The 27,840-nt window shown below is 42.7% G+C and overlaps 1 protein-coding gene and 1 pseudogene across 1 annotated transcript in view; both read left to right on the forward strand.

The window, feature by feature from the left end:
* The window catches only part of LOC107396560 (gamma-aminobutyric acid receptor subunit gamma-3), a 179,384-nt gene that overhangs the window by 114,002 nt on the left and 37,542 nt on the right, over nucleotides 1-27,840 (forward strand). Inside the window, exon 7 of the mRNA XM_070544193.1 lies at nucleotides 10,105-10,242. Coding sequence (XP_070400294.1) covers nucleotides 10,105-10,242 — 138 coding nt within the window. The remainder of the gene's footprint in view (nucleotides 1-10,104; nucleotides 10,243-27,840) is intronic.
* On the forward strand, nucleotides 1,875-10,096 carry LOC129154678 (grpE protein homolog 1, mitochondrial pseudogene; annotated as a pseudogene).

A 27,840-nucleotide genomic window follows, 5' to 3' on the forward strand; every position in this document is an offset into this window, starting at 1 on the left:
TGCTTCCACTGAAAGCATCTGCCGCCATGTTTCTAGCCTTCCCTAGATTTTAATATGTATCCACATCAATAAGTCACCTGACTACACATGGATAATTTCTCAGCTAAAACCAAATTAAGCTAATTTAGATTCACCTTTGGTTTATACAGCACATCTTAGTGTAGAGATTTGTATTCAGGTTTATTCTTTGTACTTTTAAAGTATTACAATACTGTTGATGCATCTACAATGTACCCTCCATGTCATTAGGCGAGTCCCATGACTCCCCCCATTATGGGAACATTCATTTTCATTCACTGAGAATGAACATTACGAACCTGATGTATGTTTTGATGGCCACGCTAATCTTTCCCATTAATTTTGAGGGTTTTTTGTTTAATAATGTATTCAGACATTATGCAAGATCTTTTCAATTAGGGGCTTGAATCAGAAGATCTTTTCAATTAGGGGCTTGAACCAGATGACAAAAAGGCTTTTAAGCTATTGGAGCACTGAGTGCAGGCATCGTACAGAGAAATACTGATATGTAACAAAGAGACAGGTGATCTTTGCCTGAAAAATCCACCTACTACACAAACAAGAGCAGACCGGTGAGCTAACAGCTGAGTCCAGCCAAGACAAAGGTGCACTGCTGGTTTTTGAAAACAGTCAAACTTCTAAACTTCATATGTTATTTTAAAGCTTTTGATATTGGCACCTGTTTTTGTGTTATATGGTTATTTACGTGGTGTCTTTTGGGTATTTATAAAATGGGATTGTATGAAAAGAGCAGGAGTCTGCAGCTTAAAGACTATCTTTTTTGAGAAATAAACATTCTTTTATTTTCTCTGAATTCAGAGAAGTCAGAAATAATTTTTCCTCTTCCATAAATATCTACTGCAAGAGTTTGGTTGTTTTTTTTGGGTCTTTGAGTTTTTAAAATTTTTTGTAAGAATTAAAACTTTAAGTATTTTCTCTTTAGTCTGTTGATATCTGTGGAAAATTAGGTCAAACTAAATTACCAGATAGATCTAAAAATATTATTGGTAATTGTTGTGTAAATACAGAAATTCAATGACGTTATTCCATGATAGAAAATGTCAAGTGGTTTAAAGAGAATGTGTAGTTCTTACCATTAATCTCTGGAAAACTCCATCGAAATGTTGCTGAAAATGAATTAAATGACGCACAGTTGTTGAAAAATTTTGGCGTCTTCTTAACATGTAACCATAAAATCTGGTCTGAAATACATGAGAGCGGGTCTAAGTCTCTGGACCAAGCCATATTAGACATGATGTTTCTTTCTACAGGAGCCTGTGAGGACAAAACACATTTACTGATTTGTTACAAGTTACATTCACAAACACTGGTTTTATACATTTACCTCTACGTTTGTTGCCAGTGATGAAAGGGAGTCGGATGTGCTTGTCATTTTGCTGGAGGTTGACCCATCTGACAAAGTACACGTTCGAAAATTGTGCTCCCAGGGATATTTTTTTTACCCTGATGACCATCTGTTGGTAAGGTCTTATTTGAACACAAAAATATTGCTTGCTTGCAATGATTTAGGTAAGTAGCTACTGCCCCCTATCACCTGGGAAAATGCACACTTTAAATCTGCACTTTTGTTGTATCCATATTCAAAAGCTGAATCTGTAGCCAAATTTATCAAGAGCCATCATGGAAGGTGCATTGGGCCACTTGTGGCTTCAGAGCCACAGTTTGTTGACCATTGGAATAGACCCACCATATAAAGTGTATTGGTGTTGCCCTTTCATACCATTTAATCATATTTTGTTTTCAATAAATCGATCTGATATGAAATAGTTATTTTGACAGCCAATGCAAAGCTTAACTGGGTATGAGGAGGCTCCTTGACCTGTGTTAGATCAATAATGGATGGAATTACTGTACTGTATCCTTGAATTTAGTTTAAAGTAACAGTGTGTATTTTTCCTGGCGATAGGGGGCAGTAGATACCTACATCGTTGCAAGCAGTATTTCTGTGTTAGAGTAAAGTACTGCAGAGGGTCATCAACACAGCCCAGAAGATCACTGGATGCTCTCTGTCCAGCCTGGAGGTCATTGCAAACTCTCGGTACCTCAGCAGAGCGAGCAATATCATCAAGGACCAATCTCACCCCAGCAATCACGTCTTTCAACTATTACCATCAGGTCGACGGTACAGGTCACATAAAACCAGGTCAAACAGATTCAGAGATAGCTTCTTTCCCAGGACGATCTCTATAGTGAATAAGCATAAAAACAATTAAAACTGCTTAGCGACAATTCAGGTCACCGTCAACTACTATGCTGCTATTCTAATGCCATTTTTTTTTACATGATATGGTAGCTGCTATTCTGTAAATAGGGTGCTAGTCAGCATATATTACTTACTATTATTTTGTTACTATTGTTTTGTTACTTACTATTGTTTTGTTTTAGGGGACCTTTATATTTAGAGGTATTATTGTATTGTGCACCAAGGGAGTGGCACTCCAATTTCGTTGTATCCTGTACAATGACAATAAAGGCTATTATTATTATTATTAGGTTGGTTTATGCTTGACGCGTCCGCGAGGTCCGCACGGCTCCGCGCGGAAAAGTTGCGTCATTTTAACAACCACGCCCCTCCACCGCGCCTCCGCACGGCCCAGAATTTCCGCAACGTGCACCTCGGAAAATTTCTAACCACGCGGACGGACGGACGTGGAAAAACATGGCGGACCGGCAAGAACTAGTATGGCAGAGGTTCGTAAATACAGACATTTGTATGATTCAGCTCTCAGAGATCACCGTGATCAACATGTTGTTAATAATTCTTGGAGAGAAATAGCTCGCACTGTCGGAAAAGATGAGAACGCTGTTAAAAATGCTGAAATGCCGTGTTGTAAACAGTAATTTCTACTTCTACTATGGTGTAGTGTTGGATGTTTGTCGTAGAGCTCCATGCTGCCCCCTACAGTTTGGGAGAATATTGGCTCACTGCAGAGACGAGCCGCACGAACCATAAACACTGCGAGTTGTGAAGCGCGTTCCATCCGCGAGCCGCATCACCAAGCGGAAAGTGAATGCGTCAAGCATAAACCAAGCTTAAGGCCTTACCAATGGATGCTCATTAGGGTCAAAAAGCCCTGGGGAGTGCAAACTTCAGCAAAATAACAAGCACATCAGACTCCCTTTCATCATTGGCAACAGGTGAAGAGGTAAATGTGTGAAACAACAACTTTTAGCTCATTCACTGCCAGCGTTTTAACTGTTTTTTTTTAAATAGTCACAGAATGTTGCGCGCTAAGATGATGTCAACTCCAAAACTACCAAAACAAAGTAGACTCACCTCTTACATCAGGAAGAATCCACACATTTTGAGCGTTATCCATTCTTTCATAATCAGCTGTGGAATTGTGATCGGAGGAAACTTTTCCAGTTCGCGCCTCACTTTTTTTAAAGCAGCGGCCCAAACCGCTCTAACACATGGATATTCTGCTTCCTGATTGCGTGACGTACGCGGATGAAGATCAGCTTTAGAGCTGGGATGTTTTTTCTCACGGTGCGGGGTCTCGTTCCGACGCCCACACAGTAAAAAAAATGCTGCTTTATTAAGAGCATCCCCATGGCTGCTGTGCACAGCCACACAGCAGAAGAATGGCCACAGGTCAGAGGAGGAGGCTGAGAAGACAGAGCAGAGTGGAGCAGACAAAGTTCTGATGGAGGAGAAGAGCCAGCTGGAGAAGCAGCTCAAGGAGATGATGGGTAAGTACAAGAGGGCTTTACCAGACACAAAGAACCTGAGGACATGGAGTCAGAGGATGGTGGAGGACGCCAAATTATACGGCATCCAGAGCTTCTGTAAGGACCTCTTAGAGGTGGCTGATATCTTGGAGAAGGCCATGGAGAGCGTACCTAAGGAGGAAGTGTCGAGTCAGAAACCCCCACCCGAAGAACCTTTTTGATGGCCTGGTGATGACCGAGGTCCAGGTCCAGAAGGTGTTTAACGATCACGGCCTGGTTAGGCTCAGCCCTGAGGGCCAGAAGTTTGACCCCTACGAGCATGAAGCCTTTTTCAATGCCCCCATAGAAGACAAAGAGCCTGGCACTTTCGACATAGTAACCAAAGTAGGGTACAAGCTTCATGGGCGCACCCTCAGGCCGGTGTTGGTGGGTGTGGCCAAAGCCCCATAGAACTAAAGAAGTCGCTATGTCACAGAGTGGTACTGGCATTGTTGCATGAGTGATGGATGACCTCCAGGCTCAGCAGACGTTTCCCCACAGTCCTGTTTTCACTCCACCAGCAGGTGCTACAAGGACAGGCACCCAACTGGACTTCCTGTTTGGACCACACCCATCAGTTTAAACAGCTGTCTGGCTCTGGGCAGAAGACTTCCTGTCTGACATCAGCCTGGTGACTTCTTTCAGATATGATCAGATTATTGAATAAGTTGGAGGATCATCTCAGAAACAGATGGAGATCATTAACCTTGAGAAGGAACAGCAGGTCCCTAAGTGCAGCTGCTGGTGTCATTCCAAAACCTTGTTTTAATTATTTACAAGTTTATTTGTTTTACCTTTGTTCTGTAGTACAGTAATCCCTCGTTTATCGCGGTAGACGCGTTCCAGACCTGGCCGCGATAGGTGAAAATCCGCGAAGTAGGGACTCTCAGCATGCCCCTCGCGGGGATTCCCTCCACGTCGCACCTACGTCACAAACCGCGGCTATAAACGGAAGTCGCCTTTCCAGCTCACCACTCAGTCATCGTTTCTTCAGATTCATGATCAGAGTTTCCAACCTACCGATCAATCCAACAAACTATCAGCTCATAGTAAGTTATCTTACTTACTTCTGGAAAGCCAGGCATTTCCGTGTCACTTCGTTGACGCTCGAACGCTCGGGGGTTTCCTAAATCAGCCGGCGTTTCACCGACGCTATCACTTCCACGTCTGTGAAACCACGCTCCCTACAAGCTCAACTCCCGAATCCAGCTGACCTGTCTGACATACAGTACTATATTGAATTATCGTATGATCACATTCTGTTTTTGTGGGTAAAACTCAAGAAAAAAATTTTTTACTTGTTTTTTTTAGTTTTATTTCAAAAACTGCATTTTATGATGAAATTGATGAAAAAAAAACAAGAATTTCTTGATATTTCGCATAGAAAAATACCGCGAATCAGTGAAAAATACCGCGAATCTGCGAATTCCCCCTGAAAAATGCTCCAAAGAAAAAATCCGCGAAGCAGCGAATCCGCGATGAACGAACCGTGAAGTAGCGAGGGATTACTGTACAACTAAAACAGCACTGGAGATGTTTTATACTGATGTCAGCTTCCTGATTCAGTTTTAGGAAAGAAGGATGTATTATAGTCGCATGTAAAATAAACCAGCCACAGATCTGACCTCTGAGATGGTTTGGCTCTGCACTAGAAGAACGATGCACCAGGTGGTCTTTGGTCTATTGTAAGAAATGTGGATCTGTTCATATATCACTGAGAATAAACAAACATGTTGGGGAAATGAAAAAAATGAGTTAATGACGAAAGTTTTGTAACCGTTTGTTACTAATCAGTAAATGCATTTTGTCCTCATGGGCTCTCGTAGCAGGAAACATGATGTCTAATATGGTGTTCCCCAGAGACGCTACACTATGTACTTTAGACAGATTTTTATGTTATAAAGCCACTAATATTTTTCATCAACTGGGCATCATTTCATTCATTTTCAACAACATTTTGATGACCATTGCCTGAAATTAATGGTAAAAACTACACATTGTCTCTTTAAACATTCACATGAAATCCTCAGAACTGCAATTAAAACAATGAATAAATACCACATGTCTCATATAAGTCAAGTCAAAGTCATTTATTGTCATTTCTACCACATGTGCAGGACATACAGAGAAACGAAATTGAGTTTCAGCACACACAATTCACACACAATTCAAAGATCAGACATACGTGGGTAAGACACAACAAGAATTGGTGACTGCGGTCATTCGCAACATGAGTCGCGCTACCTTAATAGAAAGATGAAAAGGAGATGATGGGTAAGTACAAATATCACTGAGAATAAACAAACATGTTGGGGAAAATGAAAAAAATGAGTTAATGATGAAAGTTTTGTAACCCTTTGTTACTAATCAGTAAATGCATAATTAAGTCATTGGAAGAAAAATGATTGAACTGATGGAAATCTTGACTTATTTATGGCGTCCTACGCCTAAGATTGGCTTTTTATGACCCTGCAGACAACCTGTTGACCTGCTGATGGCAGAGTGTTGAACGTCAGAGCCATTCTTATTAACGGGACAACAAACCGTAACGGTAACTTCATGGTGGCCATGGCGACGATTGGCCCTTGTTCATTTAAAGCCTCTCAGCAGGAGTTCATGACAGCTCTATAATCAGACGCTGTCAATTTTATTTTGGTCTCCTCCAAAGTTTGAGCATTTTATTTTAAAACGTGTGACGACGGGAAAGAAAAGGGGGAAATAATCCCGAATGGTTCCAGTTTTATCCATTCAGACCCGAGGCACTTTCTAAACATGGGGAATGAAAAATGTTGCACCAAGTCCGAGTTAAATATATTCCAGCAGCAACTCAGACTGAGAATAAACTGTTACTGATCTTCTGCTCATTAATGGCTGTTCAAAAACAAAAGTTTGACAGCTTCTCTCCCAGTATTTTTAACTACACTTCAGTCTGTTTTCAGATGAGCAAATCCTCTTAGGTAATAAAATTAGAAAGCACATGTTTACTTTTAATAGCTCCAAAAACATGACTAATGGGGTAATTTTAAAAATTGGGAATACCATATTAGGTTAATGCTGTTTTTTTTAATAAAAGAGCCAAATGGTTCATAGTAGACTGGCGTTTACAAAACAAGCGGGCATCCCTTGTTATTTGGAAACAGGCTGGTAGAATTTGCAGCCGAGGCCTCGGTAGGGTCTGATTTCTGACATCGTGAACGAACATGTTGCTTTACGGGGCTTTTAAAGGTATGAAACATTTTGTAGCGCTGAAGACACACTGGCAACACAATGGTAATACCGTCAGCATTGAAGATAATTGTCCAAACACACCAGGAGAAAAATGATGCCAATAATGTTTACCAACTGTATTTGTTTTAGAAAAGAAGAAGCTCTTTTCCTGTGTCATGGTATTTGCTCCACTAGCTTATTGATGGCGTCTTCTAGTTGAAACGGTCTACACGATTAGTCCAGTTGCCCCGACGGAGCAAGCAAAGATCAGAACCCCCTTGTTGCTACAACTCATTTTTGGTTAAACATAATTTTAGTCACAATTTAACTTTACAACTCCTTTTGCCCTGGAAATTAATTACCCAAGACTACCAACGTGTCATTCAGCTCTTGATTTAGGTCCAGAGTAGATTAAGCTAATTAACTCTCCTGACGTATCACTTTCTGTCACGTTATGGGGATGTTTAGGACCCAAAAATGCAGATACCCAGGATGATGTGAGGCAGGAGTTGATACAAGAATAAATCCTTTTAATTGTAGGATGAAACAAAAATAAATCCGAAGGGAGGGAGCCAAAAATCCAAAACCAGAAGAACAAAAGCTCACCTAGAGCACAAACTGGGACGAGACACAAAGCTCACACAGAGCATCAGAAAATGCTGGCATACAAACAATGGACCGACAAGACACTGAGACAAGACAGGGCTTAAATAAACTGGGGCATGATGGGAGGCAGATGAGCTACAGGTGTGTGGGGAGAGGACCAGGTGAAAGCAATACTTAATCAGGGAGGGAACTCACATGACCTAAGAAAAAACCTGAAAACAAGAAAAGCAACCACATAACTAATATTCTAAAGGGAAGGAGAACTACAAAGACTGGTGGGACAAAACATATAAAAGAGACTAATAAAATGAAAAGCTGACACTATAAACACTGCAGAGGGATGACTGGCTGCAGAGGGGTGACTGGAGAAGACTAAAGGAACACAGGACCTGAGAGATATATCTGGAAGGCTGAAGACCAGGGGACAAATGAGGAACACAAAGAGACACATAAATGAGACGCAGACAAAGTACACATGAGGGCGCTATGAAACACAAAAGGAGAACCTGGAGTGAGAACTGGAGGGGCTGGGGAACAAAGGGACACAGAACATGACACTTTTACTCAACACTGAGCTGCTGAATGGTTCCAGAAAGGGTGTGGGAAACATTGATATCTGACAGTAGAGTTACAACCTCAGGTTGTTTCACAGCAACCGTTGGTGTAGAGGTAATACTTTTGAAACTACCCAGATTTCTTGGTACTGATTTAGTTATTTTGATCAGCGTCAGCTCTGAAGATGTTTGCAGCCACAAATGAAACGTCAGCAAGGTAAAGAAAAACCTTATCTGTGTTTAAAAAAGAACTAAAAATGGAACAGAGGTACTACTTTCCTAAATACCCTAAACCAGGGGTGTCAAACTCATTTTAGCTCAGGGGCCACATTGAGGGAAATCTTGTCCCAAGTGGGCCGAACCGGTAAATTAAAAACAACTTCAGATTGTTTTCTTTGTTTTAATACAATCAATATAAAACAAGGCTGGAGCCTGAGGACAGTGTAGTACCAGTACAACACCTGAAGTGTACTTGAAAATTTGAAAAAAAAATAAATAAAATAAAAAATCAATCAATTAAAAAAACAGTCCTTAGTGATTGAAAGAGCTTACAGATAACATGGCTAGATCAGTTTCCTGCAACACTTAAAGTATATTTGACTCATTTTACTTTACATCTTTTAGCTTTCACCAGCACATCAATATCAGAAGTCACATCCTGAGTGGCAGCCAACTTCAGGATGTGATTCAAGTTCTTGTGTGAGCCTTGAGCGCAGCTTTGTTTTATTTATACTCATTACAGAGAAAACTTGATCATAAAGATAAGTTTATTTTCACTGTACATTGTAAAGTATGAAAATAAAGTTTACACAACCATTTCGCGGGCCGGATATAACCCGCTTGCGGGCCACATCCGGCCCGCGGGCCGCATATTTGACGCCTCTGCCCTAAACCATCAGTACAGAGGGAATAAATAGACGAGTTATCCGACACTGTGCACGCTCCTGCAATGATTGACAGCAGCAGCATCTGACCAACCATTGGTTAAATGCTCCGACAGCCAGGTGGATCAATGGAGCTGCATAGATAACATCCTAACAAATATCGATCGTGAGCAAGCACCTGAAAGAAAGTCAAACCAGGAAGAGTGTGTTTCACTTGAAAGTGGTTATGTCGTTTAAAAAATAATTACTTTGTGGGCATAAACATCCCAGCTGCTGCTAATCATGAGACAGAAGAGAGGACAAATCTGTCTGGAAGTGGACCGAAGATTAAATTATACAGCAGCTCTGATCATCATGTATGAAATGTCTTGTTAAAGGCATACTCCTTAACTTGTGTCTTATACCGTGTTCGGTTCATAGCCTAGTTCGAACTTAACCCTACATCACTTGCTGACTCAGAGAGAAAACCCGAGTGTCCTGGCTGTCATAAACTCAGCTCAGCTCAGAGGTAGTGCAGCATAAGATGACCTGATTGATCACTTTACATTCAGAAAAAGAGGATGTGTGCATCTTGATTGGTCAAGTCAGAGCAGTATTTATAGGTTCTACGCACATTTTCAATTATGTTTACTGATTGGCTGTTTATGGACCTAAAACCCAGTGGAAACTGGAAAGGAGTGTAAAATTACACACAAGAGAAATGGAAAAGTACAACCTCTGCCTGATTACGTTTCAGTAAAGTGGGTTTGAAATGTTCCACTCGAGCTCTAAAGTCTCAAATCTTTTGCCATTAAAGAATTATTTGAGTCAGTCAAAATCTACTTGAAGCAGGTCGAGAAACTGAAAAATTAATCAACGTCACATTACATGGCAGGGTGAATACATGTTCATCGTAGGTGAACCTCAGCGGATTCCAAACAAGGCGAGAGGGATTGCTGAGTTGGACTGCAGTCCACTGACTTCCTAATGAAAACCTGCCGTATAAATTTGTATAAATCATACATAACCCAACTATAAATCATGCATACAACCAAAACTGCATTGCGGTCTAAATCTCCCTGCCTTTAACCTACATTTCTTTTCTGTCTCCGTGTGCTTTCTAGATGGCTACCCACGAGACGAGATTATATACAAGTGGAAGAGAACCTCAGTGGAGACTTCGGACCAGAAATACTGGAGGCTTTACCAGTTTGACTTCATGGGGCTGAGAAACACAACAGATGTGCTCACAACCACAGCAGGTGAGTGAAACCCCAGAAAAGGTTCCATTTTTCACCATTTCCTGGTTTTTTTCCTACTAGAAGGAGAGTAATCACCCGAAGCCGGCAGCACTCGGCCCCTCGAGCTGCTCAAGTTAACATTAGCGCCTCGCCCATAAAAGTAATCATATCACTACAATCACTACGCTCATAAGCATTCCCCTCGGGTGTCGGGCCAAATAGGTTTTCCACTGACATTAATCACCGGGATTAAAGATTAAAAAGGAAGTTTAATTATTCACTACTTCTGTCTTCCTGAGCATTCAGCGCTCACGTTAGCTCATGTTTATTTTGACGTCTTCGTAAGCGGCTATGGCCAGGGAAATGTTACACGTGCATGTCGTTAAATCCACCACGAGCTGTTATGTTTTAAACATGACCTTAGGTAACAGAACCGGATTCTGTTGGCTTTTAAAAAATGGAGGCTAGTTAAGGAGGATGCACTGGGACCATCAACTCCTCTTAACCTTGTTTGGAAGTTCGATATTCCTTCGCACCATCCGGTATTTTGTCTTGGGAGATTGGATCAGAGCTACATAATGTGGCCTGATTCAGCTTTCTAACACCTGAACCTCTGTTCATGAATATTCCAGGACCAGGAGGATGATTTAGAGATGAATAACCAGGAGTGGCATCTAATTATAAAGAAGCTCAGAGGAAATTAGTTCCGTATCTTCCTTTTGTTTTTGCTGAGTGTTGCAGAGTTTTCCTTTATTCTGGTTACACGTCTTGTTTATATCTAAGGAATATTCATTTAATCTCTGGATTTCTGGTCACAATTGTGACGGAACGCTCGCATCTCAAGGTGCGTTTATGGCGGTTTAAATTATGCATCCTCCTGGACTACAGCTGCACCGTCAAAACGCAGCCAAACTAATTTTCTGCTGAAATGCTCAAAAATAACAGCAAACCTACACATTTACCTCATGCTGTTCAAGAAAATTGGCCATTTTCTCATTTGTTACCTCGCTTCTTTTTCCCCGTTTCACTTGCCGGTGCTGTCTGCACACATGATGATTAGATCCCCTGGGTAAAAATACCTATCATTAATTTATACCTTAATTTATACCTTGACAAACTTCAAAAGTGTTTCTCCTCATCCCCTCCTTTTATCCCCCTCTTATTTTCTTCATCTCTCATAAACACATTGAGCCGTTTTAATGAGGACAGAGTGGACTGATCCCTAACCGCCATGCCACCAGAGTCCCCCGTCACATATCTATCGTCGTTATCAATTCAGCAGCATCCTCTTTACAGGCCCAGACGTGGAATTCCAAACACCTCAGAGCTCAGTTCTGCCATCCCACCGCAAATTCCCCCAAAGCCTGCATTGCATTTGAAAAATGCTGATATTCATAATTTGCACGCTGGCGTTTCGTAAAGATAATTCATTCTCTTGTGGAAAAAGCTGGAAATCCCTCGATTTCCATTCAAAGTCCTGGAACATTTTGTTCTTTCATTATGTGTAGTTATGAGATCCTTGCTCAGCTACAATGTAATGGTCGTGGGTTTTTTGTTGAAGTAGGACCCAGAGTGCAAGCAAAATCCAAAAGATATTGATTAAAGAAATAAACTCAACTGGAATTGGACTCACAGACATAAACTAGTAGATTAATCACCGGGGGCAGAAGAAACGGGGATAAGGAAATAAAACTGACAAGATTTTTAAAACGGGCCACGGCATCATTGGCTCAAACTGTGAAACAGAAAAGAGGACTGAGCTTACTGTTCTCTGAGAGCAGCAAAGTTATTCTAGTTTGACAAAATGAGTGTCAGTCACAGTGAAGAAGGGGTACGGTGTACATTTTAGGACATCCTCAGGTCTCAGGTGTTAGACATCAGACCATAGAAGAAAAAAAAACCCATCAGGCTTCATTCAAAAATGTCTGACTAAATAGCATTCAGGATTAGGTCTCAGGAAAAAACGTCAGACAAAAAGGCATCAGAAAAAAATCTTGATGAAATAAATTATTGAACTAAAAGCCTTCAGGAAGAAAGTTGTCACACCAAAAGGCTTCAACTTTTTTTCTGATGGCTTTTGGTTTGACAACTTTTTTCCTGAAGCCGTTTTTACTGATTCCCTTTTGTCTGATGTTTTATTTATTTATTTTTTTACTGAGACCTTTCTGACTGACATTATATAGTCAGATGTCTGATAGATTTTTTAATGAAACCTGAGGCTATTTACTCTATGGTCTGACACCTGAGACCTGAGGATGTCCTAAAATGTACAACGTACAGGGGATCAAAAGCATTCGATGTACACTGACAACACAAAGAGCTAGAACCAAACTCAGTGGTGTCCAAGCCTTGTTCCATGTTGGACAAAATGGTCAGGATTGTTTTACCGATATACCGATACTGCCTGACTCTTGTTTTCGATACCAACATAAACCAATACTGACATAAGCAGATTTTTCTCATTGTCTCAGAGCATGATGCCAAGATTTTACGCATTAATGTATCCTTATTTTTTCTGTGTGCTGCAGTTACGGTGATAAAACATTTATAAAGATCTGCAGCTAATGAACACAGGATTTGAGTGAAGATTCTTGTTTTTGTTTTAGTGGATTGTCACCACACAGGGCTAGGGATGGGTACCTTTGACATTTGAATCGATTCGGTACTAATTCCCGGTACCTAGGAATCGATACCGGTACTCAACGGTGCCGATTTTAGATACTTTGGAGTGTTTAATATTTTAATTCTCTTTTATAATTAAATATATATTTTTCTAAATATATAACCATATTTGATAAATATCACGATAAATAACATACAACTGTTTGTATTTTAACATCGTCCTTGTAGTTTTATAAGCTGATAATTAAACTGAAGCAAACATCTCTACTGTGAACTAAATTTACTGTGTATCTTCATTCCTTTTGTCGTCCTTTTTCATTTGAGTTTTCCTACTGGGAAGTTAGAATTTCCGAGGAGAAAGCGAACGCACCATTAGCTGATAACAATGGTGGCAATGGAAGCTAATTTATCAAGCTAATGTTATCTTAAACAGTTTATTTAACTCCTGGAGCAGATTAAAACGATGATGCCTCACACAGATCGTTGTCGCTGGTTTCATCTTCACCCAATCACCCGTCGCATTTAGTAAAGTGAAGCCAAACTTTTGAGCGCGTTCATGTTCTTCCTGTCGGAAATTCGGAGTTCCGAGGAGAAAGCGAATGCACCATTAGCGGAATGGAAGCTAACATATCAAGCTAACGTTATCTTAAACATTTTATTTACCAACCGGAGCAGATTAAGATGAGGATGTCTCACTTAGATAGTTGTCGATGGTTTCATCATCACCCAGTTAACCATCACATTTAGTGAAGTGGACCCAAGCTTTAGTGTGCGTTCTTTCTACCATGCTGCTCTGTTTACAACGTGCTTGCAGCGACCGACGACATAATGCTCTTGCGCATGCGCAGCTGTCTAGGCTAGTTCTCGTTATGAAGGATGGGTACCGAAACGAGGCACCATTTCAAAAGACTTGAATCGGTGCTCAGTCGGTACTATGGAATTCGGTCGGTACCTTAAAAAGTACCGAATTCTGTACCCATCGCTACACAGGGCAAATGACTACTTCACAAGTTGTGCCAAATAAACTAAAATATCTTTAAACTTTTACCTCAGATCTTTCATATTTTTTCATTTTTAGTGCAAAAGGGGAGGAGAAATAGCTGAAGAGATTACAGTGGGGCAAAAATGTTTTTGGTCAGCCACCAATTGTGCAAGTTCTCCAACTTAAAGAGATGAGAGAAGTAGTTGACATACAAGACCACTGACAATCTCCCTCATTCAGGGGCTCCACACAAGATCTCACTCCATGGGGTCAAAGTTATCACAAGAACGGTGAGCAAAAATCCCAAAACTACATGAGGGGGACCTAGTGAAGGACCTGCAGAGAACTGGGACCAAAGTTACTTCAGTAACTACATCGCCAGCGACTCAAATCTAGCAGTGCCAGATGCGTCCCCTTGCTTAAGCCAATACACGTGCAGGCCGTCTGAAGTTTGCTAGAGAGCATTTTGATCATCTAGAAAATGATTGGAAGAATGTTAAATGCTCAAATTAGTGGTGCAACAGATAAAAATAAGTCACGGTTCGAATCGGATCAGGATTTTCAGTCACAAATATGAACCTTTTTTGGGTCAGAAAAAAGCATAGCATTGTTCTCTCTGTATTTGTAGAGCACCTACATTTGTTCTGCCCAAATGTGCAACTTGCTATAAAAACCGGAATTAGAGAGGTCCGATTGCTGATTACATATTGAAAAAGGCTTTCCATAGTTAGCTCACTCCCTGTGTTTCCTGCATTCACTCATTTCCTCAGCTTTCTAAAGTGCTGTTTATTTTTCTTTCCTCCTCTTTTACAGATTTGTCCTCATTAATGTTTAAAGGTCCCACCACTTTAATGTAATAGCCCAAGGCATTTTGCGCGGGCCACAGGTGGCGCCTCGGCCCTCCATAGAGAGATTCGTGCGTAGGGGTGGGAATTGATCTTTTTTTTTATTAACATCAATGGCATTATTGATTCTGTTTATTGATCCAGTTCCTCATCAATTCCAGAGTAGTTCAATAGGTGGCAAGAGAACCGAGCACATCACTCCTGTTCTTAAATCTCTACACTGGTTACCACTAAATTACAGAATCAATTTCAAAGTACTTCTACTAGTTTATAAATCACTCAATGGCATGGGGCCAGAATACATCAGATCTCCTTCAGGTATATACACCCAGCAGGGCTCTGAGATCCTTAGGAAACAGTCAGCTGGTAGAACCTCAGGTCACAACCAAACAGGGTGAAGCTGCTTTTAGCTACAATGCTGCACACAGATGGAATCAGCTTCCTCACGACCTCAAATGTGCCTTAACTCTAGTAACTTTTAAATCCAAATTGAAAACCTTCATGTTTTCAGCCTTTGAATAAAGGTTCTTATGCTGCACCTTCTGCACTGTAACTGCTCACCCTTTAACTTTGTTTCTTTTTAATTATCAAATTGTATTTTCTATCACGTTGACTTTAATGTTCTTGCTAATGGAGAGCACATTGAATTGCCTCGGTATAGGAAATGTGTTATATAAATAAGGCTGCCTTGCCTTGCCTTGGCAAAAAACTAATTGTATACAATCCCCTGCATTATAACTGTCAGTTTATTTATGATAATCAGTTGGATCTGTATTGGTTGGAATAATCTTTCCAAATATTCTCTTTTATGCTCCTTGTGAAGCGAGAGTCATGTTCTTGCTGTAGCTTTTACACGATTGAAAAATCTCACTAAAGTCGGACCTTTATCGCTGCAGTCTGCTAGTGTGGAGGTGTATATATGAGGTAAATGCCACTAACATGATAGACAGTGTTACCCGATTTATTAATGGGGAGGACATGCGAACGTCACAGCTGCTGTTGCGCTAAAAGTCAAGTCCAGAACGGGTTAAAACCAAGCCCCCATAATTCGAATATGAAAATGAAGCCAACACGGAAGTGAGAAAAATTGCAGTTCCACCCCTCATCCACTACGGGCTGGTGTCAGAAGCGAGCAAATCCTCATTGGCTCCCATGTTAAAAATACCAATTCCACAGCAGAAATAAACATGTTTACAGCCTGGTACCAGAACATGTTTTTGGTTTAATAGATCTAGTTTACACTCATGACAACTCTGATGGTGGTGAATTATTTTGCCACTCTTCTGTTTAAGTGTATTAAATGCCTAAAATTCTGTATAATTAATGAGCATTAAACCCACGTGACTACAGACCTAACTCCGTGGAAAGGCCTCAGCCTGAGCCTCGGCCTCTCCTGAAAACTGTTCTGCGATTTTCAGTGTCCCAACTTAGACCATTAGTTGTAGAGTTTGTGCATTCTTTTTTGATATTATTTGTGCAATTATTGGACAAAATGACTTGCTGTGGTGTCTAATAGAGCGTCCAAGGAGTCTCCACTTCACTTTTTTGTTAAGTAAAATTATATTTATGTATTTTAGGTTACTGCCGCTCTTGCGCTAGCTGAGCTTAGATTTTAACATGTACTGTTTAACCATGACATTGAAATGTAATAGGGTAAAACCCAGTGCATTTAACATAATGCTGCATTTTAGAAAATGGGTTGAAATTTAACATGTTGGTGGAGCTGGGTTCCGACTATCGGTATGGTCCCCTCCCCTCAGCAGCAGCTCGATGCATCTCTGACCGCAACAGCGCCTGTCTGCTGCTTGGGCTGCCGGCTTGTGGAGCTCTCAGATGGAAACCGATGTTTTCCACCCGGTTCTCCTCAGCGGCAGCTCGGCGCATCTCTGATCGTGGCGCCTGTCTGCTGCGTCGCTGCCGGCTTGTTAAGCTCTCGGGAGACCTGTGTTCCACCCGGTTTTACCCAGTGGTCAGACTGGCATATCTCTGACTCAGAAGCTCTGGTGTTGTGCACAGTTAACTCCGGTTGTAGCTAGGTAGCTACCGCCGTTAGCTTATCTCCCACCTCCACGTTAGCCTTGGGTTAGCTTGTAGCTACATCGCTTCAGTTCGACGGGTGTCGCCATTTGATCCCAGCCTTACAGCCCCACCCTCAGCTCCACCTCTTTTCCCTTTTATGGAATTGCCTGGGCTTGACTGAACCTGTGACACGGTCAAAATGGCAGTGGTGGGAACCTCCCATTTTGGCACAAAAACTTATAATTGGAGTCTATGGACACGAATTGTCCAGTATATATGTCAATGGTTAAAACACGTCATTAACTTTAAGTTATCACGTATTTTGTGCCCAATGCTTTTGCATATTTGTAGTGTTTCCTCCCTTGATGAAACTTCCACTTTTCAAGTACTGCAAATTGCCTTGTTGATATCCTTTGTAAAATATAACTGAAGTTTCAAGCATTTGTGCTGCTTAGGCGCCATGTTTCCTGCTTCCTTAAGCTACGCAACATGTGTGGTGATGTCATTCGTGCAGACTGGAATAAGGGGAATTGTTTGCAAAAGTGGCAAACAATTCAGCGCTTCGTTTATCTGCTTTGGGCATGTGAAAGCACTTTATAAATAAAGTTGATATGATTTGATTTGACAATTCCTAGGAATTGAAACAAGGGGAACTGGTTAACAAGAACATACTTATTGCAAAGCATGGGGTGGACACGTCATGCTTTGGGGCTGTTTTTCTGTAAAGGGACCAGGATGACTGATCCGTGTAAAGGACAGAATGAATGAGGATGTGTATCATTAGATTTGGAGGGAAAACCTTCCAACAGCAAGGGCATTGAAGATGAAATGTGGCTGGGTCTTACAGCATGACAATCATTCCAAACAAACATCTGAGTAATGAAGGAGTGGCTTCGTAAGACACATCTCAAGGTCTGGAGTTGCCTAGCCAGTTTAGAGCTCTCCACCTCATAGAAAATCTTTGGAGGGAATTGAAAGTCTGTGTTGCCCAGCAACAGCCCAAAAACACCACTGATCTAGAGGAGATCTGCATGGAGGAGTGGGCCAAAATACCAGCAACAATGTGTGAAAACCTTGTGAAGACTTACAGAAAACATTTGACATATGTCACTGCCAACAAAGAGTATTTAAGGGAGTATTAAATATTGAGATAGAATTTTGTTGTTGACCAAATACTTTTGTGGATTTGGAGAAGGCTTATGACCGTGTTCCCAGGGGCACCCTGTGGGGGACGCTCCAGGAGTATGGGGTGGGTGGCTTTCTGTTAAGGGCCATTCAGTCCCTTTACCAGAGGAGCGTGAGTTTGGTCCGCATAGCCGGTAGCAAGTCGGACCTGTTCCCGGTGAGGGTTGGACTCCGCCAGGGCTGCCCTTTGTCACCGGTTCTGTTCATTACCTTTATGGACAGAATTTCTAGGTGCAGCCGTGGTGTGGAGTATGTCGAGTTTGGTGGCATGAGAATCTCGTCTTTGCTTTTTGCGGATGATGTGGTCCTCCTAGCTTCATCCAGCTCTGACCTTCAGCTCTTGCTGGGTAGGTTCGCGCCGAGTGTGAAGTGGCTGGGATGAGGATCAGCACCTCCAAATCTGAGACCATGGCTCTTGACCGGAAAAGGGTGGCTTGCCAACTCCGGGTTGGGAGAGAGGTTCTACCTCAAGTGGAGGAGTTTAAGTATCTCGGGGTCTTGTTCACGAGTGAGGGTAGGAGGGATCGGAAGATGGACAGGCAGATCGGTTCGGCGTCTGCAGTGATGCGGACGCTGAGCCGGTCTGTCGTGGTGAAGAGGGAGCTGAGCCAAAAAGCCAGGCTCTCAATTTACCGGTCGATCTACGTCCCAATCCTCACCTATGGTCATGAGCTTTGGGTAATGACCGAAAGAACGAGATCGCGGATACAAGCGGCCCAAATGAATTTCCTCCGTAGGGTGGCCGGGCTCAGCCTTAGAGATAGGGTAAGGAGCTTGGACATTCGGGAGGGACTCGGAGTAGAACCGTTGCTCCTCCGGATCAAAAGGAGCCAGTTGAGGTGGTTTGGTTATCTGGTCAGGATGCCTCCTGGACGCCTCCCTGGGGAGGTGTTTCGGGCATGTCCTGCCGGCAGGAGGCCCCTGGGTCGACCCAGGACACGTTGGAGAGGTTACATCTCCAATCTGGTCTGGGAACGCCTTGAGGTCCTGCCGGAGGAGCTGGTGGAGAAGGCCGGGGAGAGGACAGTCTGGAGCTTCCTAGTTGGGATGCTGCCCCCACGACCCGGATCCAGATAAGCAGAGGAAGACGACGATGACCAAATACTTATGTTCTACCATAATATGCAAATACAGATTTTAGAAGATCAGGCAACATGAATTTCTGGATTACTTTTGTCATTTTGTCCATCATAGGTGAGGTATACCTAGGATGAAAATTGCATCTAATCTTTTTAAGTGGGAAAACTTGCACAATTGTAGGCTGACCAAATACTTTGTATCGTTCAATATTAGTGGCAGACCAATTAATACTGAACATCCCTAGTACCCTATAGGTCATAATATTTAGATTTTAGAAAAAAAATTTTTTAACCTATATTAGATCATGTTTGTATAGAGTTTTACCTTTTAAATCATACAAATAACCATGGGACACATCCAATGGGCCATTCCCATCTGAACCGGGTCGGCCCGGGCCGGGTAGCGTAGGTTGTTTACATATCTGGGTGGCCTGGTATTTTTCCGGGCCAACCAAGGCTCATTCTCAGCCTTCTTCTCGAGGGGGTCTGCTTCAGGCCGACCAGGGCCATCACACCCACTGCTGACAGCAAATTCACACCTTCCATTAGAGCAAGCCTCTGATTGGTGGGTAGAATCAGCCCACATGGGCTTAAGACAAGGATGTGTGGAATCAACCGGGCCAGGCTGGGGCCGACCGGGGCTACCCGGCCCAGGCTGACCCGGTACAGATGGGAATGGCCCACAATTTAACTAATCAGATGTTAAAAAAAAACAATCCCTGAACAACAAATGTAGCCGTTGTATTGTTCCATGTCTGGTTTGGCTCAGGTTTTATTTCATCTCTAGAAAAAGAACAGTGGAATATTTGGAATAATTTAGTCAGAGCCACAAGTTGTACAGTTACTTTCACTTCCTCTCACTGAAGCACCGATCCTGAGTCATAGCTTGGCATTTCCAGTGTAACAAAGGAAACAGAGAACCACTATGCCAAAATGAAAAGCAGCAATAAGAAAGGAATTATATGTGAGCAAGCTGTACTATTAGAATGCTGAGTTGATTATATTAAACAATCAGATCAGATGATGATGCAAACATCCCATTCAACCAACTAAAATATCTAGCATTGCCCTATTTTATACGAGCTTTGTTTCATACATTTTTATTCTGGTAGCAAGTGGGGAAAAAAGCAATCAGTATATAACTTGTATTTAAATTGTGTTTTGATTTTCATATAACATAAAGGAGCAAATTTTGTCAACTCCACTACAACCACAAAGTGCAAGGTGTTCCTAATAGGTATAAGTCTTGTGAGGACAGTATGCTGTTCAGACAGATATGCTTCCATTTATTTGTACGGTGTAAAAGAAGGCTCTGTCTTGTTCAGACATTAAAACTCTAGTAGCTGTTAGCTTTATCTTTGCAGTCCGTTACAAATTTTAGTGAGTTGCAGTTTTTATTGAAAACTTCTTTACTTTTCATAAGCATTTAATGTCCGTCAGGTTATTGCTGTCATTCTGTGGGTCTGGCTTAGCTTTTTAGCATCAGTGTCTCAACGTCTCTAAATAAGAATCAAATTTTCACTATGGAGATTTTTGATTACCAACTGGAACAAACACAAATACTTTTTCTATTTTTATGAAATTATAGTTTTACATTGAATCTCAATAACAGTCAGTAAAATAGTGAACTATGAATACTGGCATAGTGCTAAACCAGAGACTGATACAACCCCCCTGTCCTGAAAATTTTTGGACTACCCTCAGTTGGGAAGTGACCATTCTGCTTCGGGTATTACGCTCCTCTGTCCCATTGGTCTGGCTGTGTGCGGTCCTTGATTGTGCTTAGTGGCTGCGCCTGTGGAGGCAGGATAAAAGCTAGCTTGATCCAGCTTCAAGGAGATCACCTCAGGAGCTCCAGCTTGTGTGATATTTTGATGGGGCCTTTTGAATGGTTGCCTTTAATAAATATACTCAACTTCACCAAAATCAGTGTTCATTCTCTAGTTTATGTCCCGTGAGCATAAATGGGGGTTTGTCCAGGATACTCTGCATGCCACTGTACTGAATATTAACTTAATTTAATTTTTTCTAAAACATTGGATTTGTTTCTTCAGGTTTGGTTTAGCTTATGTTACATAGTGGTCTTGTTTAACTTGAGCACTTTTTTGAGTGCTCCATCAACTTGGATTCTGGAGGAATGTTGAAAATCCAGTCTAGTGCAAATAGTTGATTACTTTAGTTTGAAAGTCCTGGTTCAGATACTGAAGAGAGATCTGAAGATGTTCGTGATGAACTACCTGATTGAAGTGATGTGCTGCAGAAGCTCACTACAATGAATCCCAAGACTGATGCCTCCAATCCTGCCCAGGTCTCCGAAGAACAACAGACTGAGGGCGAGAGTGAAATGAGTGATGAGTTAAAGGGGAGTAAAATCCTTCTCTCCTGAGATATGATCTGTTTTCCATGGGTCAAAAAGCAGAAAATCCACAAAGAGTTGTGTTTCTGTGTCACATACAGATCATCTGGCACTACTTTTGTGTTGGGTACATATCACCGCACGCTTGTGGGTCAAAAGTATTCCCTCTGATCTGTGCGCTAGAGAGGTTCTCATCTTTAGATGCAAATCGGTCTCTTTAGAGCTGCACAGTACATTAAATATTTGTTGCCAAAATGATATTGATGTGTTCAATGTCAATACCGCAAAAGGGAACAAATAACAGAAGAATGCCTTTAATGGTGTGGGACACTCTTTTAATCAATACATTTGCAGTGGTTTCTAGTAAGAATGAATGCCTTGCACGTACTGCCATACTCGTGGGTCGGATGTGCTTGTTTTGGGAACTAGCAGCATCAGAGGAGAGCTTCAGATGGCAGGATTTGGAGTCATATTTCCTGATATTTGGACATCTCGTCTCACATTGGTTAACAGCAACACAACTCTGTCCCTGACTCAGTTTGCTCTGCAACATGGATATTTCATCTCCACAAATAACACAAGCCTGAATGAGGTCTGCTGTGTGGTGGAGTTTCTAATGCTAATAGTTAGCTTCTACTAGTTGAGACGTTCTCCGCTTTTTGGTGGACGCTAAAACAGCCTTCCGTAGAAAGTCAAGATGGGTGAGTCCATGAATGTTAAGTGACAATGTGGCGTAGTGAAGCTTTTCTTATCCTAGAGTTTCACCGTCATTTGTACAGTTTATCAAAAGCTAATGCAGGAGATAGGTGTAGGAGACTATTTTCATGTTCAGCCTGCATGGAAAACTGTAATCCTAAACAACCATTAAAAAGGATTTTTCAGTGTTCCACACCTTTAGAATAACCCCTACAGATGATTGTGACCAATATTTCTGTAATGACATAAAAGATAAGAGGAAAACAAGGATTCACTGTAACTTACATTGTTATTATGATACTCAACGATAATCCAATCAGTCCCAATCATGCAGCCATAATTCAGGTTAATCTGGAACATATTAAACTAGTATCGCTTACTATAAATCATGTAATATTAAATCATAAAGAACAAAATGTGCTGATGATCTGCCAAAGAGAAGAAATCACAACATCATCTTAAATTCCCATTTTATTCATTACAAATTAAATTATCCCATCTTAATAATGTTATTTACCTAATATATTCAGTTGTAATTATTTTTTTGCTTTTATTGCAATTTTTTTACTTGGATCAGTGGTTCCTAACCTATTTTTCCCTTGAGGACCCCCTTGCCAAGGACCCCCAACACCGAAACCTACACATACATTAAAAGTGATTCATTACAAACGTTATACTGACTATTGGCATTTACCATTTACCATATTGGGTGTGTTGCTGGGATTTTATAAATGCACTTTTTTCTTGGTAACCTCACAACCTCAAAAAAATGTGGGGACCCCCTTGGGGGCGTCATGGACCCAAGGTTGGAAACCACTTGCATAGATGTTAGTTTTCAAAGTGAGTGGCCTCAGTTATGAGAAATGTTCCAGAACTTTCGCACTGAGATGACTTACTTTACACAATTTATATGAACAAAACTTCAGGAAACACGAGACTCCGTGTGGAAATAAAGTACTCCAGCACATGCTGGGAACATGCAAAGTAGCCTTACAGCTGGCTCGTCCTGATCTCATTACTGCAACAGCTTCTCCGAAATGTACTCAGATCTTCCAAACACTAGGAACATCCTACCGTCTGGCCTGGCAGAGCCAATAGGCTGAGTGCAGCAGAGCAACTTGGACTAATAAGTGTTTAGAAGTGTGCAAACGGGGGCTGCTGCTGTCAAAACAGAATGTAAACAGAGCCGTTTGCTATTTGGAACACGGGAATCACTGCCCTGCAGCTAAAGATAATCCATCTGTAAATTTAGATTTATTTCCACTGCTGCGGTTTGTGTTATGATATTCAGATTTTACACAATCAGCAGGAACTGTCAAATGAAACCCTGATTTGCTGTGGAGTGTCGGCCTGAGATGGTGGAAACAGGACTAAATCTAAAGTGAAGAGTTGTTTTAATTTCCTGTGTGGTTCTAGCGCTAATAAACTTTCAGCTGCTGTTTCCATGAATGCATTCGAGGTATAATTGGATCATAAAATACAATTAGACAATTTTATTTATATTAAACAGCCCAAAATGTTGTTTTTATGTCGAGCCTACTGGGTTGTGATTAAAGTATTTTTTTTTTGTTGCATCATTGGTGCAGATCAAATTAGCTAGAATTGCTGTTATTGGATCATTTGTTTGGCTGCTGTTGTCGAAGGGATTCAAAGAAGTGAGGAGGGAGGAAGTAATGAAAAAAATGGATAAAGCACAAAGCCAAGGCAGCTCAGAGCTCTCAATAAAATATAAGCTGCTATCCAAACATTTAAAACTAAAATGAACTAGTGGTGACTTGAAAACTCTGTTAAAAACATAGTTTCACGTAGAAGAATATCCTGCTGCCATCTTGGATTGAAGAAGGAAGGATTTTTCTATATTGTGCTTCTCAAGATGAAATCACAAGGTAGAGACACCAAAGCCAGGTTGAACAGGTGAGTTTCATCTGGAGACCACTGAGTCCACTGATCTCAGGCTCAGGGGGAGAGCTTCAGAGTCTGGGGCCCACAGCAGCAAATGATCTCTCACCTTTGGTCTTCAACCAATAGGCATTGAGCACTGGACCTCAGGGACCTGCTGGGGGTGACTGAGAAGATCACCAGTGTATGATAGTGCTTGTACATGTAAGGCCCAAAGAACCAGAACCTGGATCTGTAGTCTGTAGTTAGCTGAAAGAGGAGCAATAATAATTTGTAAAGCCCTGGCAAAAAGATTAGAGAAGGTAACCCCGTTCATAATACAACCCTGACCAAACTGGTTTCATTAAGAGTAGACAGTCATCCACAAACTCACGTAGATTACCGTAAATCCTCTAATACAGGCCCGGGCCTGTATTTGACTCAAGCTCATCAAGCTCCAGGCCTTTATTGGAAGGAGGGCCAGTATTAGAGGCAGGCCTCTATTTCTATTTGAGCAAAATGAACTAATGGTTCACTGGAGTTTTTGACAATTAAAATTGCGCCCACATTTTCAAAGTTAAACACATTTCTTTTAGCAATGGTAGTTTCTGCTTCAGCCCTCTCCCCCATCCCCCTGCGCAGCAGCTGCAAACTCACTGATGCGCCTGCAGCCTCTCGGAGTTCCTGCTGCTCTACACATTAAAATAATTATTTCATTTTCTGTTCCTCACTTCTGATTACCTTCAATGGTGTCTGTTTGTTGCAACCACCAGGTACAAAAACTAACTTGTTTTTATTTGACTATTTTTCTGTCCTGCCTGTTTATTATCTTCCTGCATCTCCTCTCAATCCTAAAGAGAAACTGCTACCTGGGTTCATATATATTCACCTTATGAGTTACCTTTGAACTGCAGTTCTAAAAGAGCTACCGACCGCAAAAACAGTGGAGCGCTCCCTGCTTGGCGGCCGTATCATACAGTCCGAGCAATAAATGCGGAAGTTAGATCCAAACACCCGTTGTGTGGGAGAAGCATCGAAATGAACTGTTTAATCTGCCCATCATTTGTGTTGAGAGATCAGCAGTGTTTGGATCAACAAAGGGCGACTACTTTGACAGTAGAAACTGTATTTATGGCTTATTTTTGTGCATTTAAAGTTCAGCCGCCATTGATAGTTGTTAAAAGTTGTTAAACCTGTGCATATGAAACAAAAAACGCCTTTTGTTTATCGATTTATTGTGAAAAAAGGAAGTTGTGCTTGCTCCTTTTCCTGTTGGGCAGTTGTGATTTCTGTCCATTGACTGCAGAGGTGCTCCGGCGAAAATAGGATCGATTCTATTTTTGCCAGACGCCGGAACAGAGGGCGGCGCGCGGCGCCGCACTGCCGGAGCACGGCCGCAGTAGTAGAATTGCTCTGACTGACTACAACGGGACCGATTTTGCTCCGGCGTTTGTGTCGGAGCGGAGCGGAGCAGAGGTAGTGGAATTTGCGTCGGAGGACAAGGTGATGCGCGCAGCGCCCCGCTCCACAGCATGCAGCAAAACGCATCAGGCGCAAATAAAAGACAGAAAACATTAAAGGAAATGAACTGACATGAACGATCGTGTGTTAAATTAGTTTTTGAGGTGGCGACACCTGATTGTGGCCGTGCTCAGGAGGCAGATCTACCGACCGCGAAAACAGCGGAGCTCTCCCTGCTTGGCGGCCGCATCAGTGATCTGTGAGTCGGAGGACAAGGTGATGTGCCCCGCTCCACAGCAGCGAAACACATCAGGCGCAAATAAAAGACAGAAAACATTAAAGGAAATGAACCGACATGAACGATCGCGTGTCAGTACCTATGCTCTGACACAGCGCGTTGCCCCCCTGAGCGCAGGAGCTTGTCACCTGCTGACAGCAGGCTGCTGTCTTTTCCGAGGGCTGCATCTTGCCGGTCATTATCACGTGACAGCGACTAGTCGACGACAGGCATAAAAAGTCACTATAGTGAAGTCGACTAGTTCATACAACCCCTGCTACTGCTCCCCAGAGTGTTCTGCAGCATAATCAGCATGTTCTCTTTGAACTTGATAGTGTAATGACCTGGCTGGGGTTGTAAGCAGGTGCATTCTGGGTATTGTGTTATATGTGTTTCCTATCATTCTGCTAGTTCCTATGTGCTGATTTGCGTGTTGTGTGAGTGTTATGTAAGCCTCAGGGAAGGTGATGTGTGTTCTGTGGAGCGGGTTGAATTAGCATGGTTAACTGACACCGTGACTCTGTGTGGTAGGAGCATGATAGAGGATCGTGTCTGTAGCGTTACAAAGCGTAGAAGAAAAAGCCTAATAAAGGTCTGTGTGAACCTCTACTGCCTCCTGCTGGTTGATTTGGGGACTATAACCCTGCCGCTGAGACGCTCATATTTACTTGTTACTACATTCCACCCGGCCACAATAAGAGACCGGCCATTATTTACCTCCGCTGACTCCGACACCGGCTAAAATTGGAGACCCGGCCTTTAATTGAATACCGGCCTGTATTAGAAGATTTACGGTACTTAATTTGATAGATTTCTGTTGCAGTAGAAACATGGAAACTAGTATATTATCTCTAGATGCAGAAAAGGCTTTTGATAGAGTTAACTGTAAGTTCTATTTCGTCTAGTCTTAGCCCTTAAGCTAGCTGCTATTGGAAGGATGATCTCCGCATCAGCCAATCATGAAGAGCTTAAATGTACACCCACCAATAGTGGGCCCCCTCGTGGTATATAACCGCAGTAACCCCACTGCTCACCTCCTTTTTCTCTTCATGCCAAGCTTGAGAGCTTTATTAAAGAGCAAATATTATCTCAAAAGAGCAAATTATCCGAAGACGACTTACCAGCCATGTCCAGCGACACCAGACCCTGCCCGACCTGCCAGACGGGCTCCATTTCCAGCGGCGACCTGCACGCTAAGTGTGAGGTCTGTCTCGGGGCTCACCACGCTGGCCTGGCCTTGACCCCGCAGGCCTCGTGCCCGTTCTGTGCCGCTCTGCGTGTGGCGGAGAAGATTCGCCGGGTCGAGTACTTCACTCCCGCCGCCGACGAAGAATTTCCGGTGGCTGACTCCTACCCGCTGGACAAGGCTTTGGTTTTCTTCGACACCGGTCAGGAGCCGGCTGGCTTCAACCGGCTGGATGACGTCACTGACAGCGAAAACTACGATGAGGCGGCGTCCCTCCTAGACATAACGGAGGTCGACGAGCTTCGCTCAGCGGGTCCTTCTGCCCCAGTGGCTTCTCGCTCCTCCCTGCCAGCAGTAAGAGCACTGCTCCAGGAGCTGCCCGCCATCATTTCTGCGTCAGCAGCCCGCAAGGGGCTAGCTGTGCCAGAACCGGCCCTGCCTGAAGTGGATGATTTGGCGGGAATTTTCGGGGCAACTCAGACACGCTGTCCAGACCCTGTCTGGCCGCGCTTCCCCGCTGCTATGAGCTGCTGGTCTGCCGCCTTCTCCGAGCCTGCCAAGCTCAAGGCGCCAGTCTCCACATATGCGCCCATCACCAAGGTCGAGGGGTTTTCCTACCAAGGCTGGCCGTCCGTTCCTCCACTAGAGCCGGATTTGGCCTCGCTGTTCGGCGCCAAGAACCACCTCGCTGGCCCGCGAGCTGTTCCCGCTTCAAAACATGACCAGCTGCTGACGCGGCTCACCGACCACGCACATCAGTGTGCCTTTCAGACCGGCGCTGCAGGGAATAACATCGCCCTTCTTGCCTTCGGCGTCTCCAAGGTGATGGAGGAGCTGGAAGCTCCCGAGGAGTCGAAAGCCGTCATAACTAAGACTGCTGATGCTATCCTCAATCTGTGTGCTGCTGTGCTCACCGGTTCTGCTCGCATCGCTGCCTGGCAGACCCTCATCCAGCGAGCGATCTGGCTGAAGGCCCTGCCCTCCATTCCGGAACATCTGCAAAGGGAGATGCTGGATGGCCCCATTACCGCCG

This window comes from Nothobranchius furzeri, chromosome 14 (assembly GCF_043380555.1).
Source record: "Nothobranchius furzeri strain GRZ-AD chromosome 14, NfurGRZ-RIMD1, whole genome shotgun sequence".
Classification (NCBI taxonomy): domain Eukaryota; kingdom Metazoa; phylum Chordata; class Actinopteri; order Cyprinodontiformes; family Nothobranchiidae; genus Nothobranchius; species Nothobranchius furzeri.